Raw genomic sequence first — 12,336 nt, forward strand, 5'->3', positions numbered from 1 at the left:
TTTTTTTAGGTTTATTCATGATTTGATTTTACAAAAGTAGCACAAGTTCTTGAAAATTATGGGGCTGGGGCACCTTCCTTATGAGGAAAGGCTACGGCGTTTGGGCCTCTTCAGCCTAGAAAAGAGACGCTTGAGGGGGGACATGATTGAGACATACAAAATTATGCAGGGAATGGACAGAGTGGATAGGGAGATGCTCTTTACACTCTCACATAATACCAGAACCAGGGGACATCCACTAAAATTGAGTGTTGGGCGGGTTAGGACAGACAAAAGAAAATATTTCTTTACTCAGCGTGTGGTCGGTCTGTGGAACTCCTTGCCACAGGATGTGGTGCTGACGTCTAGCCTGGACGCCTTTAAAAGGGGATTGGACAAGTTTCTGGAGGAAAAATCAATTATGGGGTACAAGCCATGATGTGTATGCGCAACCTCCTGATTTTAGAAATGGGCTATGTCAGAATGCCAGATGCAGGGGAGGGCACCAGGATGAGGTCTCTTGTTATCTGGTGTGCTCCCTGGGGCATTTGGTGGGCCGCTGTGAGATACAGGAAGCTGGACTAGATGGGCCTATGGCCTGATCCAGTGAGGCTGTTCTTATGTTCTTATGTTCTAACACAAAAAAATCTATCAGCATCTAGGGTGTGTGAACATAGAATTCTTGTGCCCTTAAACAGATGATCAGCTTTGGTATAGCTATTTACGGAAGGGGACTGAGGAAAAGGACTGAATCCAGGTACCACCTTCTGTTTCACCTTCCTTCAAGCCCTGGGTTGATAGTGTTGGTCATTTTGTTGAATAGCAAGGCAGTTCCCATTTTAAACAATGAGAACATGTCTAGACTGAGGCCAGTTTGTCTCAGTTTAAAAACAATATATCTTAGAGAAAATCCTACACAGCAGGATAAAAAAGCCCAAACAATAGCTAGCTGCATGTCTATCCTGATGTAAATATTTTGAGTTCCGATAAGCTATGTACTGGAAACAGAACAGCTATGATGATCTATTATTCTAACTGAACCAGAAGTAAACAAAGCACATACAAGTTGATCCCAAACCTATAAGCTTCAATGCAGAGGCAGCAACTTATAGAATTAGGTCAGTGTCCTAGAACAATGGCATAGCTCAGCAGTAAGTTCTTGTCCGGGCAGGGGGGAGGCAGCGACGCAATCTCCAGGATCATGTCATTAAGGGGGTTGCAGGGACTGGGATGCATTCACCAGTCCTTGTAGCAGCCTGTCGGGAGTGCGGGGAGCCCTGTGCGAGTGTCTGCAGGGTTCCCCAGGTCTTAAAAAGTGAAAGTGCAGCAATTGTGCTCCACTTCCAGTTTTGCGGAGGTGGAGCACAATAGTTTCAGTTTCACTTTTTAAGCCCCAGTGAGCCCTGCAGAAGGTCACGCAGGGCTCCCCACACCCCTGACAGGCTGCTGCAGGGACTGGTGAGTGTATCCCAGTCGCTGAAGTCCCCTTAGCAACACAATCCTGGGGATCACGTTGCTGCCTCTCCCCTGCCCCTTAAGGAGAAAGTGGTCAGGGCTCTCTGGCTAGGGCGTTGGAACGCCCCAGTTTGAAAAGCCCTGACATAGCTGGTTCCCTCTCCCCAGTACTGGAATTAATTGCTAAAACCTTACATTGCTATAGGAGTGGCCGTTGGTAATCTTGTGCTGTTGTGTACATTAGCCACAACACAACCCAAGTTATGCTTCTCATAGATGGAGCAAAGGTAAGATATAGATTTTATAGCATGGGAGGGGGGAATGAAAGACCAAAAGTTAAGTAACAAGGAAGGGAAGAAGCTGAAGTGACAAGGAAGGGAAGAAGCACAGAGAGAGAGAGAGAGAGAGAGCGCGAGTGAGCGCAAGCGCACCTGGAACTTTGATAGCTTGTAGTGAATCCTCTGACAAATGATTCTATAATGCTTCAACGTTTTGGTCTTAACTCCAATTCAGATGGAGTACTTAACATACTTTAAAAATTCTAATCATAGCAGCATTAAAACAAGTTGAATTCTCTAAGAGACTTGAGTTTGGGCACCTACCCTCCGAGTTAGACTGTTCTACAATGCAAAATAAATTTCTGTTCAAAGTATTTGGGAAGAACAAGATGCTGACAAATCACTCTGTCTACCTTTAATAACTCATCTTCGGTTGCATCTGGGAATTTCTCATGGAGCGAGTTCTTCAGAACTTTGGCTATATACCTCATTCCATAACTACATGCAAGAACAGATGAAAAAGAAAAGTGGAAAGTGACTTAGGATGAAAAACTAGTAATTCAGGTCAACAACAAAAAGCAGTGTGTTTTCCTTTAGAAACAAAACACAATGACATGAAGAAAAATAAGAAAATTACGTTATATGTGCTTTATTAGATATAAAATCTCATTTTGTTGATGTGAAGGGAATACTTCCCTCTGCTGGTGAAGTGACATTATGAATGAATCAAAGTGCAGTAGTTAAAATAGTTAAGGTCCACCACGGTCTTCTTCAGTCCCTGCACTTACGGCATTAAATTCAAAGATGAGAATATAGAAGCAAGGACTTTATCAGTTACGGTTCTGAGGTTTTGAATTGAGAGCTCCAGTCTATTCACTACTTCAGGATGTGTCAAAGCTTGTTCTGTTGTTACATCATAAGGTAATTTGCTACAAAAAAAAGGAGACAATGAATTCTTAAGTTCTTTTTTTTATAAACCAGACAATAAAGGATACAATGTCTTTAATTTAGCAGCTATTCAACAGGTAAAAGCAGCCAGTGCTACAGATTTCTTATAAATATTTAGAGCAAATCCTAGCAGGCCACAGAAAGAGTTTCCATAGATTAACTGGGGTTTCAAAGATTATTCTTTTCATTCAAAAAGATGCTACCATAGTCCAAACAACATAGACAAAGTTAATTATGTTAGGGGTTTCTTAGCAGCTGGATGTGCATGGCCGGGAAACATTTGAGATCTTTAGCTAAGCACTGCCTTATAAACCAATTTAAAAAATATTCATATGTTGTTCTTGATATATAATTTAGCACTTCTATTGCTACTATCTACTATTAGAATGAAAAAATTGCAAGTGCTTTGATGTACATTTGAGTGTATTTAGACCCAAGCCCAAATATGGTTTAAAAATTAATTTCTTTATAGGAAGAAGGCAGGCTAGAAATCTTCCTAGCCATTTAGGAGCAGAGTTTTGCTTACATGCTACTTTTAAACTGTCAATTCATAGGTCTACTTAATAAACATTGTAGTGAGTTCCATGACAATTTCAGCCCACTCAGAATAAAATGATCATCATGCATGCTTCAAATTTTTAACTTGTCAAGATTCATCCAAAGGAAGAGAGAAGGCACTTGCATAAGAAAACTTGCATGTACTGAAGAAATAGTTTTCCCAAGAGCCACACTTACCTAGCCTCTCCAGTTTGCATTTCTAACTGGTTTACCCATGCTTTGTACACTTCCACAGGGCTTGTGTTGATGATTAGAGATTTGTCATCCATGATATCCTTCACCACTGGTGCCAATAGCTGACGCAGAGTATTCTGCCCTCGAGCCCCTCGATTAAAGCTAACAACCATCTTGATGACAGTCGGATTTCCTATGACAATATCTTGAATCTGGTCTACTTTGGAACTGTAGTAAAGAAAATTGTTGCATATATTATAAGTGAAAATATGAATCTTGTCCTTGTGCCTTTGCCCAAACAGTGTTTCCTATTTTTTATTCTCTCACTAGAAACCAACTCTTTGATGTTACCTGCTGTACTATTCCATTCAGTGCAAAGATAACTGAAATGCAGACATTTCTGGAAAAAAAAATATAGTCTGCATACTGAACATTTTAGCTCAGACTTAATATCTGAGCCTTAATAATAAAAAGCCTTAAAGATCAGGCTTTAAATCCCATTACTTAATATGAGGCAAGCAACCTGTGTTTGTCAGCTGAACACAACAGACCAGCACTGCCTCCCATGAGAAACCCACTGTATGGCACAAAACAAGCAAGAAGTACATTGGGGAAAAAAACCTGACAGCTCCAATTGAATAGATGCAACAATTATGTAGAAAAACAACTTAACTAAATATGGTGTCTTGGGTTCATTTAACATACATACTTTATTTCTTCTTCTAGGGCAGTTTTAAACAGCTTCAGTAGTAAATATTCTTCTCGCTGATTAGAGGCATAGTTGTACAAAGTGAAGATAACTGTATCCATAAACTTGGTGGATTTATTCTGGGGCATCTGGAAGATCAGCTTTGCCAAGTAAGTTGGATTAGTCTATGAAAATAAAATTAGAATGACAAGGGCACATGAATATAAATGGCAGCATTTTTCCACTGCAAGCTTTATTAGTTGAGAAACCTAAACAGTCCTGAGCATACTTCTAACACCAATTCATGTGTCAAAGACTGATTAAAGTTTTCTTATAGAAGATTTTAAGTACCCATAAGGAACCTACAATCAATGTTTTCACTGTGTTTTGTGTCCCAGACAATGCTAAAATCCTCCTGTTTATGTCAGCAGGTCAAGAATGTTAGTACACTGTATCTTTCCTAGTTCATAATTGCACATAGGTGTGTACATACAGTTAAAAACTCCCCACTCAGCAAAAGCCCAGGGGCCACACCCATAATTTTACATCATACACCTCATCAATATTGTTAGCTTCAAAAAAAGAATCCCGTTCCACCGAATCCCAACATTTAACTCTTCTATATCAAGCCTGCCAAAATCCAATGCCAAATAATGGTTTGGGAAATAAGAGGTCAAACGAACTTAAAATGACATTGTAAATAAATACAATATTTTTTAAAGAAAAAAAAGGGAGAAGAAAAAGTGTGCAATAAAGTCCCTTAGCTTCATGTGAAATAGGTAGCTTAGGGTCTCTAAGAGACAGGTAAATGTCATCTTATACTGCCTCCTGCTAGATTCCTGTCATCCAAGTCTTCTTTTCCACTGATCAAAGGTTATTCTCCCGCTTAGCTGCAAATGCCAGCAAGTTGCAGATTACATATGCAACACCTACCCTTTTAACTTAAAGGGAAATTGAGAGTGAAGTAGATATTATATAGCATACAGCCCCCTCCCCCACTGCTCTAAGGGCATCTTCTCTTGGCTTGATTTGTGTAGAATGTGGCAAGTGTAACATGGACCATACATCACACAATGCTGGTGAAAGGATTTTGGCAGACAACATGGAAGAACCTGATAAATTCTCTAGAATTTATGCTTTAGCAGGCAATTTAAAATGAAAAATAGAATACTTTTTTGAAACAAAGCAAGTTCTTTCTTGTACAACGCTATAGAAATCAACCCACTCAGCCACTTGATTTACAGTGCCTGAATTTGCTTCTCAACTCAGACTGGGTAAATGACAGCCTGTGTCTTTTATACTGCAACAATATCTGTTACAAGTGAACTGAAACTGAGGGCATTAGCACTGGCTTAATCAGTGTTGAGGGTTAAGTGCCATATAGCATTATAATAATAGGAATTTAACATCTTCCAAATAGGAGACAAATTGTGAAAACTCTCAGTGAGGCAACTCACCTGAAGAAGGTAAAACAAGTGTTGATAGGCCTCCAACTTTTTCCTCCTCTCTTTGCTCAAGCCTTTGATGCCTTGCTTATCCCCAGCCACCATTTCTTCCATCTGATTTTTGCTTTTTTTGTTCAGCTTCTTGCTGTGCGACACTACATCCTATACACAAAATGAAGGACACCAGAATAAATGCAAATGTTACTGCTGTTCTATGAGCATCCTAAAAAACAAAACTAAGAGCTTCTATTTAGGGCAATTGTAACAGTCTGCTGCAGCCAGGTCATATCTAGACAAATTGCATCACTAAGGTGGTAAAGATGCTGCATAACTTAGTTCTGAGTGCCTTGTTATTTTTCTCAAACACAATTTTGAAAAACTAAGGAGCAGGCAGAGGGTCAAATACATGGAGATCAGTTGGTGGCTAGTGCACAGATGTTCAATAGTTTACCCGCCAAAAGGCACACCTGACTGGGAGCAGGGAGGGAAAAAGATGAGGCAATGACAGGTACATAGTCAATCATGATTCACGATATTGAAACTGTACGCAACCCTGCCATCAGGAAGGTCAAACAAGGAGATTTATTTGATGCAGAGCACATCCAATTTCCATAATGCTTAGGTGCATTATTTTCAAAATTTTATTCCCCCATTGTGGTTCTATGGGAGTTAAATATAAATGCATTTTATGGGGCACTGTAAATATTCATTTAGCAAAATCAGATCTAACATTATATTTTGGCATTAAGCTAATTTTACTTTATTGTATTATACCTGCAGTTGAGGGATGTTGCCACGGGTACTGCAAATTCAATGACTAAGGCATTTCATGATTTCATTTAGGCTATCGATTACATTTAGGCTATCCATTAAACAAAGTACTTTTTAATGTAATTTGGCAAAATAAGATTGTTAGAAATTACAATGACCTAATATCAGAAAGCTAATATAAATCATTGCTTGGAGTCCCTTGGTGAAGGTACAGTTAAGAGAGAATATTGTTATGATCATTTTAGAAAGCTTCCTATTGAGGAGGGGTGTCCAAACTTTTTGGCAGGAGGGCCACATCATCTCTCTAACACTATTGGGGGCTGGGGGAAAAAAATTAATTTACATTTCAAATTTAAATAAATTTACATAAATGAATATATTAGAGATGAAATTTATATGAATTAATGATAGTTTTGCAGTAGCTCAAGGCCTGTAAAAGGCCTTGCACAAAGCAAGGACAGCCTTTCCTTCACTGCTGTTGCTGCATTACAGACATGAAACAGCAAGTAATGGAGGGTGCCTTCGTCCCACAGATCAAGCAAGAGGTCAAACAGTCACCCACTTGTGAGCAGCTGCATCAGGCCAGTGTGGGCTCCAGTAAGGGCCAGAGGCTCTTTGGAGTTTGGGGGCTCCCTGTGGGCAGATTGGGAGACTCCGAGGGCTGTAAGTGGCCCCTGGGCTGGGGTTTGGGCACCCCTACTATAGAAGATCCATATGGTTCCTGGACTCCTCAGGTCCTTGATCATTCAGTGCCCCAAAAGTACTATAACAAAGGATGGGGCCAAAGAGTTATTCTAGATAATGTCATGGTTCATATACTTTATACTGTGTTAGGCCCAAATCCTAACCAACTTTCCAGCACTGGCATAGCAGTGCCAATGGGGCATGCGCTGTATCCTTGCAGTTGGGTGGCACTCACGGAGGCTTGCTCAAAATAAGGGAATGTTTGTTCCCTTATCTCAGAGCTGCACTGCCCTTATGTCAGTGCTGAAAAGTGGGTTAGGACTGTGTACTTAGTCCACCTAGGTCAGTAATGTATACACTAACTAGCTATGGCTCCCCAGCACTTTAAAAAGGGGTCTTTCCCAGCCCCCCTCCTGGAGATCTTTGGTAGCCACAGGGTATTTTGTGCTACTGAGCTACAGTCTCCTCAAAGGTTTGTACTGTATATTTCTTCTATGTGTGCTGGTTGGTACCTTATCACCCTGTGTTCTGGGGAATGCAGTAAGGAATGAGATAGAATTTAAAACTAATGAGAAATGGAAGAAGCATCAGGAAGAACAGCACAAGACATCTTCAGTTTTTCACAGGAAAATTTGTAACTCTAAAAAGGAATAAGCAATTGCTCAAAAAGATAAATTAGAAAGTGAACCATTAAATAGCAACAAATCATGGAATACAGTACAGACTTTAAGTGCCACACAGATATTAGCATAAGATCACATGAAAAATTACAGGCCTGATCACACTCACATACTTCACCCTATCCTTGATGACAAGTGACAGCAAAGAGTTAGGAACAGTAAAACTAGAGAAATGACAGATAATCCTTTAAGGCTGAAATTCTGTCCAACTTACCTGGAAGTATGCCACATTTACTATAATGGGACTTACTTCTAAGTAGGCAGGCATAGGATGGGGCCCTAAGTCTCTTCATGAATGGGACAGACTTGCTTAATTTCTAAAGTTGCATGTAACTAATTACACACACTGTGCATTTTCTCCTGTAGACATTGCAGATATATTGGCTAGTACAAGCTCATGTCTGCTCTACCTAAATTTCTAGAGAATCTAGAGCAGTGCTTCCCAAACATCCCACATTCCAATGCTATGACCCACCTCATTCTCTGCAGTGGGATGCAATGCCACTGGCCAGAAAGACTTACCAGGGAGCCTCCACAGCCCTTTTCTGAGTCGTGCTGGTCCGGCAACCCATTTTATTTGCGTCTACGGGCCTCAGAATGGACGGCAGAAGCTTCTGAAAGCTACTTCTGGTAAAACCAGAAGTAACCTCTGAAAAGCGGAAGTAGCTTTTGAAGGCTTCTGCCAGCATGACCCATAAGAGAGCTGCAGAGGGCTCCTAGGTTAAGTCACTTGCACCCTCCTCTTCTGAAATGGCTCCAATTTGGAGCCAGTTATGTTTCCTATAAATGTACAGCCAAGTCTTTTGGTTAAGGCTTTCAGTCTGGAATTAGCAGAAGCTATGCTCCACCTGCAGAGAGGGATTTTTAAAAATAAGTTTTTAAGCTCAAAACTACCTTTTGCTATGTATCTTCTGTACCCCATGTGAGAGATACCAATTTTATCTGCAAAGCCAAATGTATAGAGCTAGAACCATTTTAGTCATTTTATTTCACAGTAATAGACAACAATTTTATGTTTGTTGTGTTTGTTAAACTGTATGTTCTGATCTGGAGTGGCAAGCAGGATCCCAAATAATGTTATCTCACCCCATAGTGGCCTTTGCCACTAGTTGATCTATTAACCTTTAGGGGGGGCTACACTGTCAGATAATGAAAGTTGGCAGCATTTCACTTGATACCCCAATTCAATCTCTCAACAATTTTCCCCCTCCCATAATAAATATCTTATTTATTTATTAAGTAAAATAAATATCTTATTTACTTTCTACAGTTAATTCAGCAAATAGTAGCAACTACTTTTTGTTGTTGTTTCAGGGTTAATTGAGTCCTAGTGGTAAAGTTTCAGGAACTAGATAGCAACCCAATTCAATTCAATAGGCAACAGTATAAGGACTCTTCAAAATAACAACAGATTTTTTTAATATGGTTATTTCACTTCCCAGGAAAGTCCTAACCAAACCTGCATCCCTTGATGATATGTCACTAATTTTATCAATTCCACTTACCTGTAAAGTTATTCTGTTTTTAACAAGCAGTCCTATCTTGATATCCATTAGGTTCAGATCTTTCTCCAGCTGCTGACTAGATCGAATATTTGTGACGACCTCTTCTCTTAACCTTGTAACCTCTAGCTCTTCTTGAAAGTCTAAGTCACTCTGATCCATGAGGTAGGCAAATTTACGGACGACATTCAAAGGAGGATTTTCGGAACCAGCTAGAAGTAAAGAAAAACTTTGAAATAAAATATGCAGCTTTAGACATTTCATTCTAAATTTAAATTTCTCAAACAGTTGCAACATCAGTGCAGATACTTGTAAAGATATCCATTTATCCACTATTCATGTTCAGAAAATGGTATTCAGCACTTACTCAGTGTTCTGTAATCCTCCCTAGCTTTGTTTGCCTTAAGAAATGCTTGTATTTTCACAATTTCTTCATTCTGAAAGACACAGATTATACATCTGATATGAAATACTCCTGATAGTCTTGCAAAATTCAATATTATCCACCTGAATAGAACACCGTTTCAAGCAAACTAAATTTGATTCTTTCTCCCACCTCAAAGGTAAGGAGGCATATTTGGTCTATTGCAAAGTTTTTCTCCAGCCAAACCAAAAGTAGCAAATGCTTCAGGGCATACTAGAGAATAGAAAGGGGAAAAATTCCTTACATGATCTTTGAAGTACTGGAGCCTTTTCTTATATGCTCTTCTTGCTAACCACATTTTGACCCATGACTGAATCTGAAAGTCAAATGAAAAAGAAGAAATATACACACATTAAACTAAATGCAACATTATGGCACTGAAACCTGTATGCTACAAAGGTTAGACAAGTTTTCCTGCTTCAGTCAAACATGTTGCAAAAAGATGCCTGGACAAAAATCTTCAGACATTACCACCACACTAAGTTCACAGTGGGGGGGGGGGGGGGAGTCAGTTTTTACAACTGTTCATATTCTGCATGCTCCCAATAATCAACACAATAAGAAGTGAATGAGTGACTGCTATTGTCCAGTTGTCATAGAAATGAAGCAAGCTCGTCAAAGTCTGCTTTGCCGGCCTTTGCCATGTTATCACTGATCTCGCTTTACAGGTCTGATTAGGACATTACAAAGGCAGCCCAAGCCTCACAGCACCTGTCACTCTCACAAGTACCATTCAACGAAGAAGCGGAGGCAACAGTGCACAGCTGCCTACAGTATACGCTGCTACAGAGACTCAACTGAGACCTATAAACAAAAGCAAAAGACAGATAGCTGCTAAGAATTTTCCAGTTCCCTGTCTAGAATGCATTTTAAGTTCTCCAATTAAGGCTACAGGTATTTTGCAAGTTTGAAGAATAACTGCACATGTACATCATCAGCTAAGAGATACAGACAAAACTGAGATAAAGGCAAAATAGCTTCAGGTCAGTTAGCAGGCTCAACTCAAAACACAGACTTGCCCACAACTGAACTAGAAGGTAGAAAAAAGCTTGAAGCTACAACCAAACTTCTACAGGCCGTTTACCAGGAAAAGTCCAACTATGTGCTGATACAGATGCAGTTAATATTTGTGTTCTACAGAAGATATTGTGACAAACATGGTAAAGTCACTAGCTACATCTGATTCTATCTTGTAGACGAGAAGCCATTTTGGAAGCTGGTGTAGGAAAGTTGACTTGTTATGAGACAATACGCAGGATCATCTGTTCTTTTTGCAATGGCTGAGCTCAGAGGCATGATAAACGACCTTGCTTGTGCTGGTATCAAGATCTCCAATTAGTCTAACAAGCTGCAGCTTGATCCTCTAGCTGGGAGAGGTTGAGCAAGATTGTCCAGCATTGCATCAAGATTGTTCAGCATTGCTAGTGAGGTCATCTTCCAGAAAATTCCGCTGGCCCGAACCTCTTATAAAAGCCTGTTGCTAGGGTAGGAAGGGGCTCACTGTCTGTCCCTCCCCATTCCATCATGAATGTCTGTCTGTATCACTCCTGGTATGACAAGCAGAAGAGCTACCATTTGCCTATAAGGTGTTTGAATATTCAAGTAGGAATAAGTAACTCTAGGAACTTAGCTTTATTGTTTAAGTACTATATGCTTAAGTATTTATTCTCTGTTCCCCTGGGGGCTGGGGATAAGAATAGGCCCTCAGTTTGGCTGTACTTGTCGTAAGAGGTGACTAAACAGCCACCGGGTAGGTGGGACTCGTTAGCCTGGGAAGGCAGCTCATCTGAGAGAAGGAAAACTCTCAGGTTTGGATCCCAAACCTCCACTGCCTTGTGGCTACATCCAGTTATGGAAAAGGCTTCAGGAGTCAACCTCGAGGCAAAATCCGGAGCCGGAGTCCCTGAGGCAGTTCATGGCTGAACACAGTCATGTTCTGGCAACTCCTGCGACGCCACTGGAACCAACCGTTTTGGCTTCTGCCTTTCCATTCGACCATTTCAGCAATGTGGAGAGGGGGGATTTGCTGCATGGGAAATATGCAGCATATCTACTATCCTCCATATCTACTTTACCCAGGCTTCGCGCACTGGAGAGGACACTCTGTTCCAGAACCACCATTCAGAGCACGATACTATAGTCTTCCAAGACTGAAGGATGCCAACAACGATTTATTCTCTGAAGTAATTGAATGCCTTTCAAGACTACATAACCATTCTTTAAATATATATTTACAGACTTGTGTCTGTGTGAGTACAAAGAAATGGATCCATCTAAGTCCAACCTGAGCCACTCAGTTATACTACTGAAGCAAACCAGAATGTTGAGGCTTGAGTTCCTGGAGTTAGGGGGACTCGGAGTTTACCAGGACAGGGGAGTAAGCCTATAGCCCTTCAGCTCTCCCTTAGCTGGAGGAATGGCTATTAAAAGGGGTAGTGGCACCTACCGTAGGGCATATTTGCCCTGAGAACTGTGCATTTCACTGAATGCTATTCATTGCTATTTCACTGAATACTGTGATCTGTGAGGCAGGAGAGCACACAGGAACCTATATAGAACATGCATCTATGACTCACTGGGGGATGATGAGCCAGCAAGGTGGGGGTGCTTATACAAATGAGCCAAATGGACTCAACAGAACAATATGACAAATACCAAGTTAACCTGAAGTACAGAAATGTATAGAGCTGCTTGAATAAGGATACTCATTAAGTCTATATCCATGACAAATCCTTAATCAAGATTATATT

General features: G+C 40.4%; 1 protein-coding gene across 2 annotated transcripts in view; it reads right to left on the minus strand.

The window, feature by feature from the left end:
* IQGAP2 (IQ motif containing GTPase activating protein 2) overlaps positions 1 to 12,336 on the minus strand; it is an 82,088-nt gene that overhangs the window by 19,608 nt on the left and 50,144 nt on the right. For both annotated transcript variants that reach the window (XM_066613459.1, XM_066613458.1), the window contains 8 exons: positions 9,831 to 9,902; positions 9,530 to 9,599; positions 9,166 to 9,374; positions 5,538 to 5,687; positions 4,102 to 4,265; positions 3,396 to 3,620; positions 2,501 to 2,641; positions 2,126 to 2,210 (listed from right to left, as the gene is read on the minus strand). In XM_066613459.1, coding sequence (XP_066469556.1) covers positions 2,126 to 2,210; positions 2,501 to 2,641; positions 3,396 to 3,620; positions 4,102 to 4,265; positions 5,538 to 5,687; positions 9,166 to 9,374; positions 9,530 to 9,599; positions 9,831 to 9,902 — 1,116 coding nt within the window. The remainder of the gene's footprint in view (positions 1 to 2,125; positions 2,211 to 2,500; positions 2,642 to 3,395; positions 3,621 to 4,101; positions 4,266 to 5,537; positions 5,688 to 9,165; positions 9,375 to 9,529; positions 9,600 to 9,830; positions 9,903 to 12,336) is intronic.

This window comes from Tiliqua scincoides, chromosome 2 (genome assembly GCF_035046505.1).
Source record: "Tiliqua scincoides isolate rTilSci1 chromosome 2, rTilSci1.hap2, whole genome shotgun sequence".
Taxonomy (NCBI): Eukaryota; Metazoa; Chordata; class Lepidosauria; order Squamata; family Scincidae; genus Tiliqua; species Tiliqua scincoides.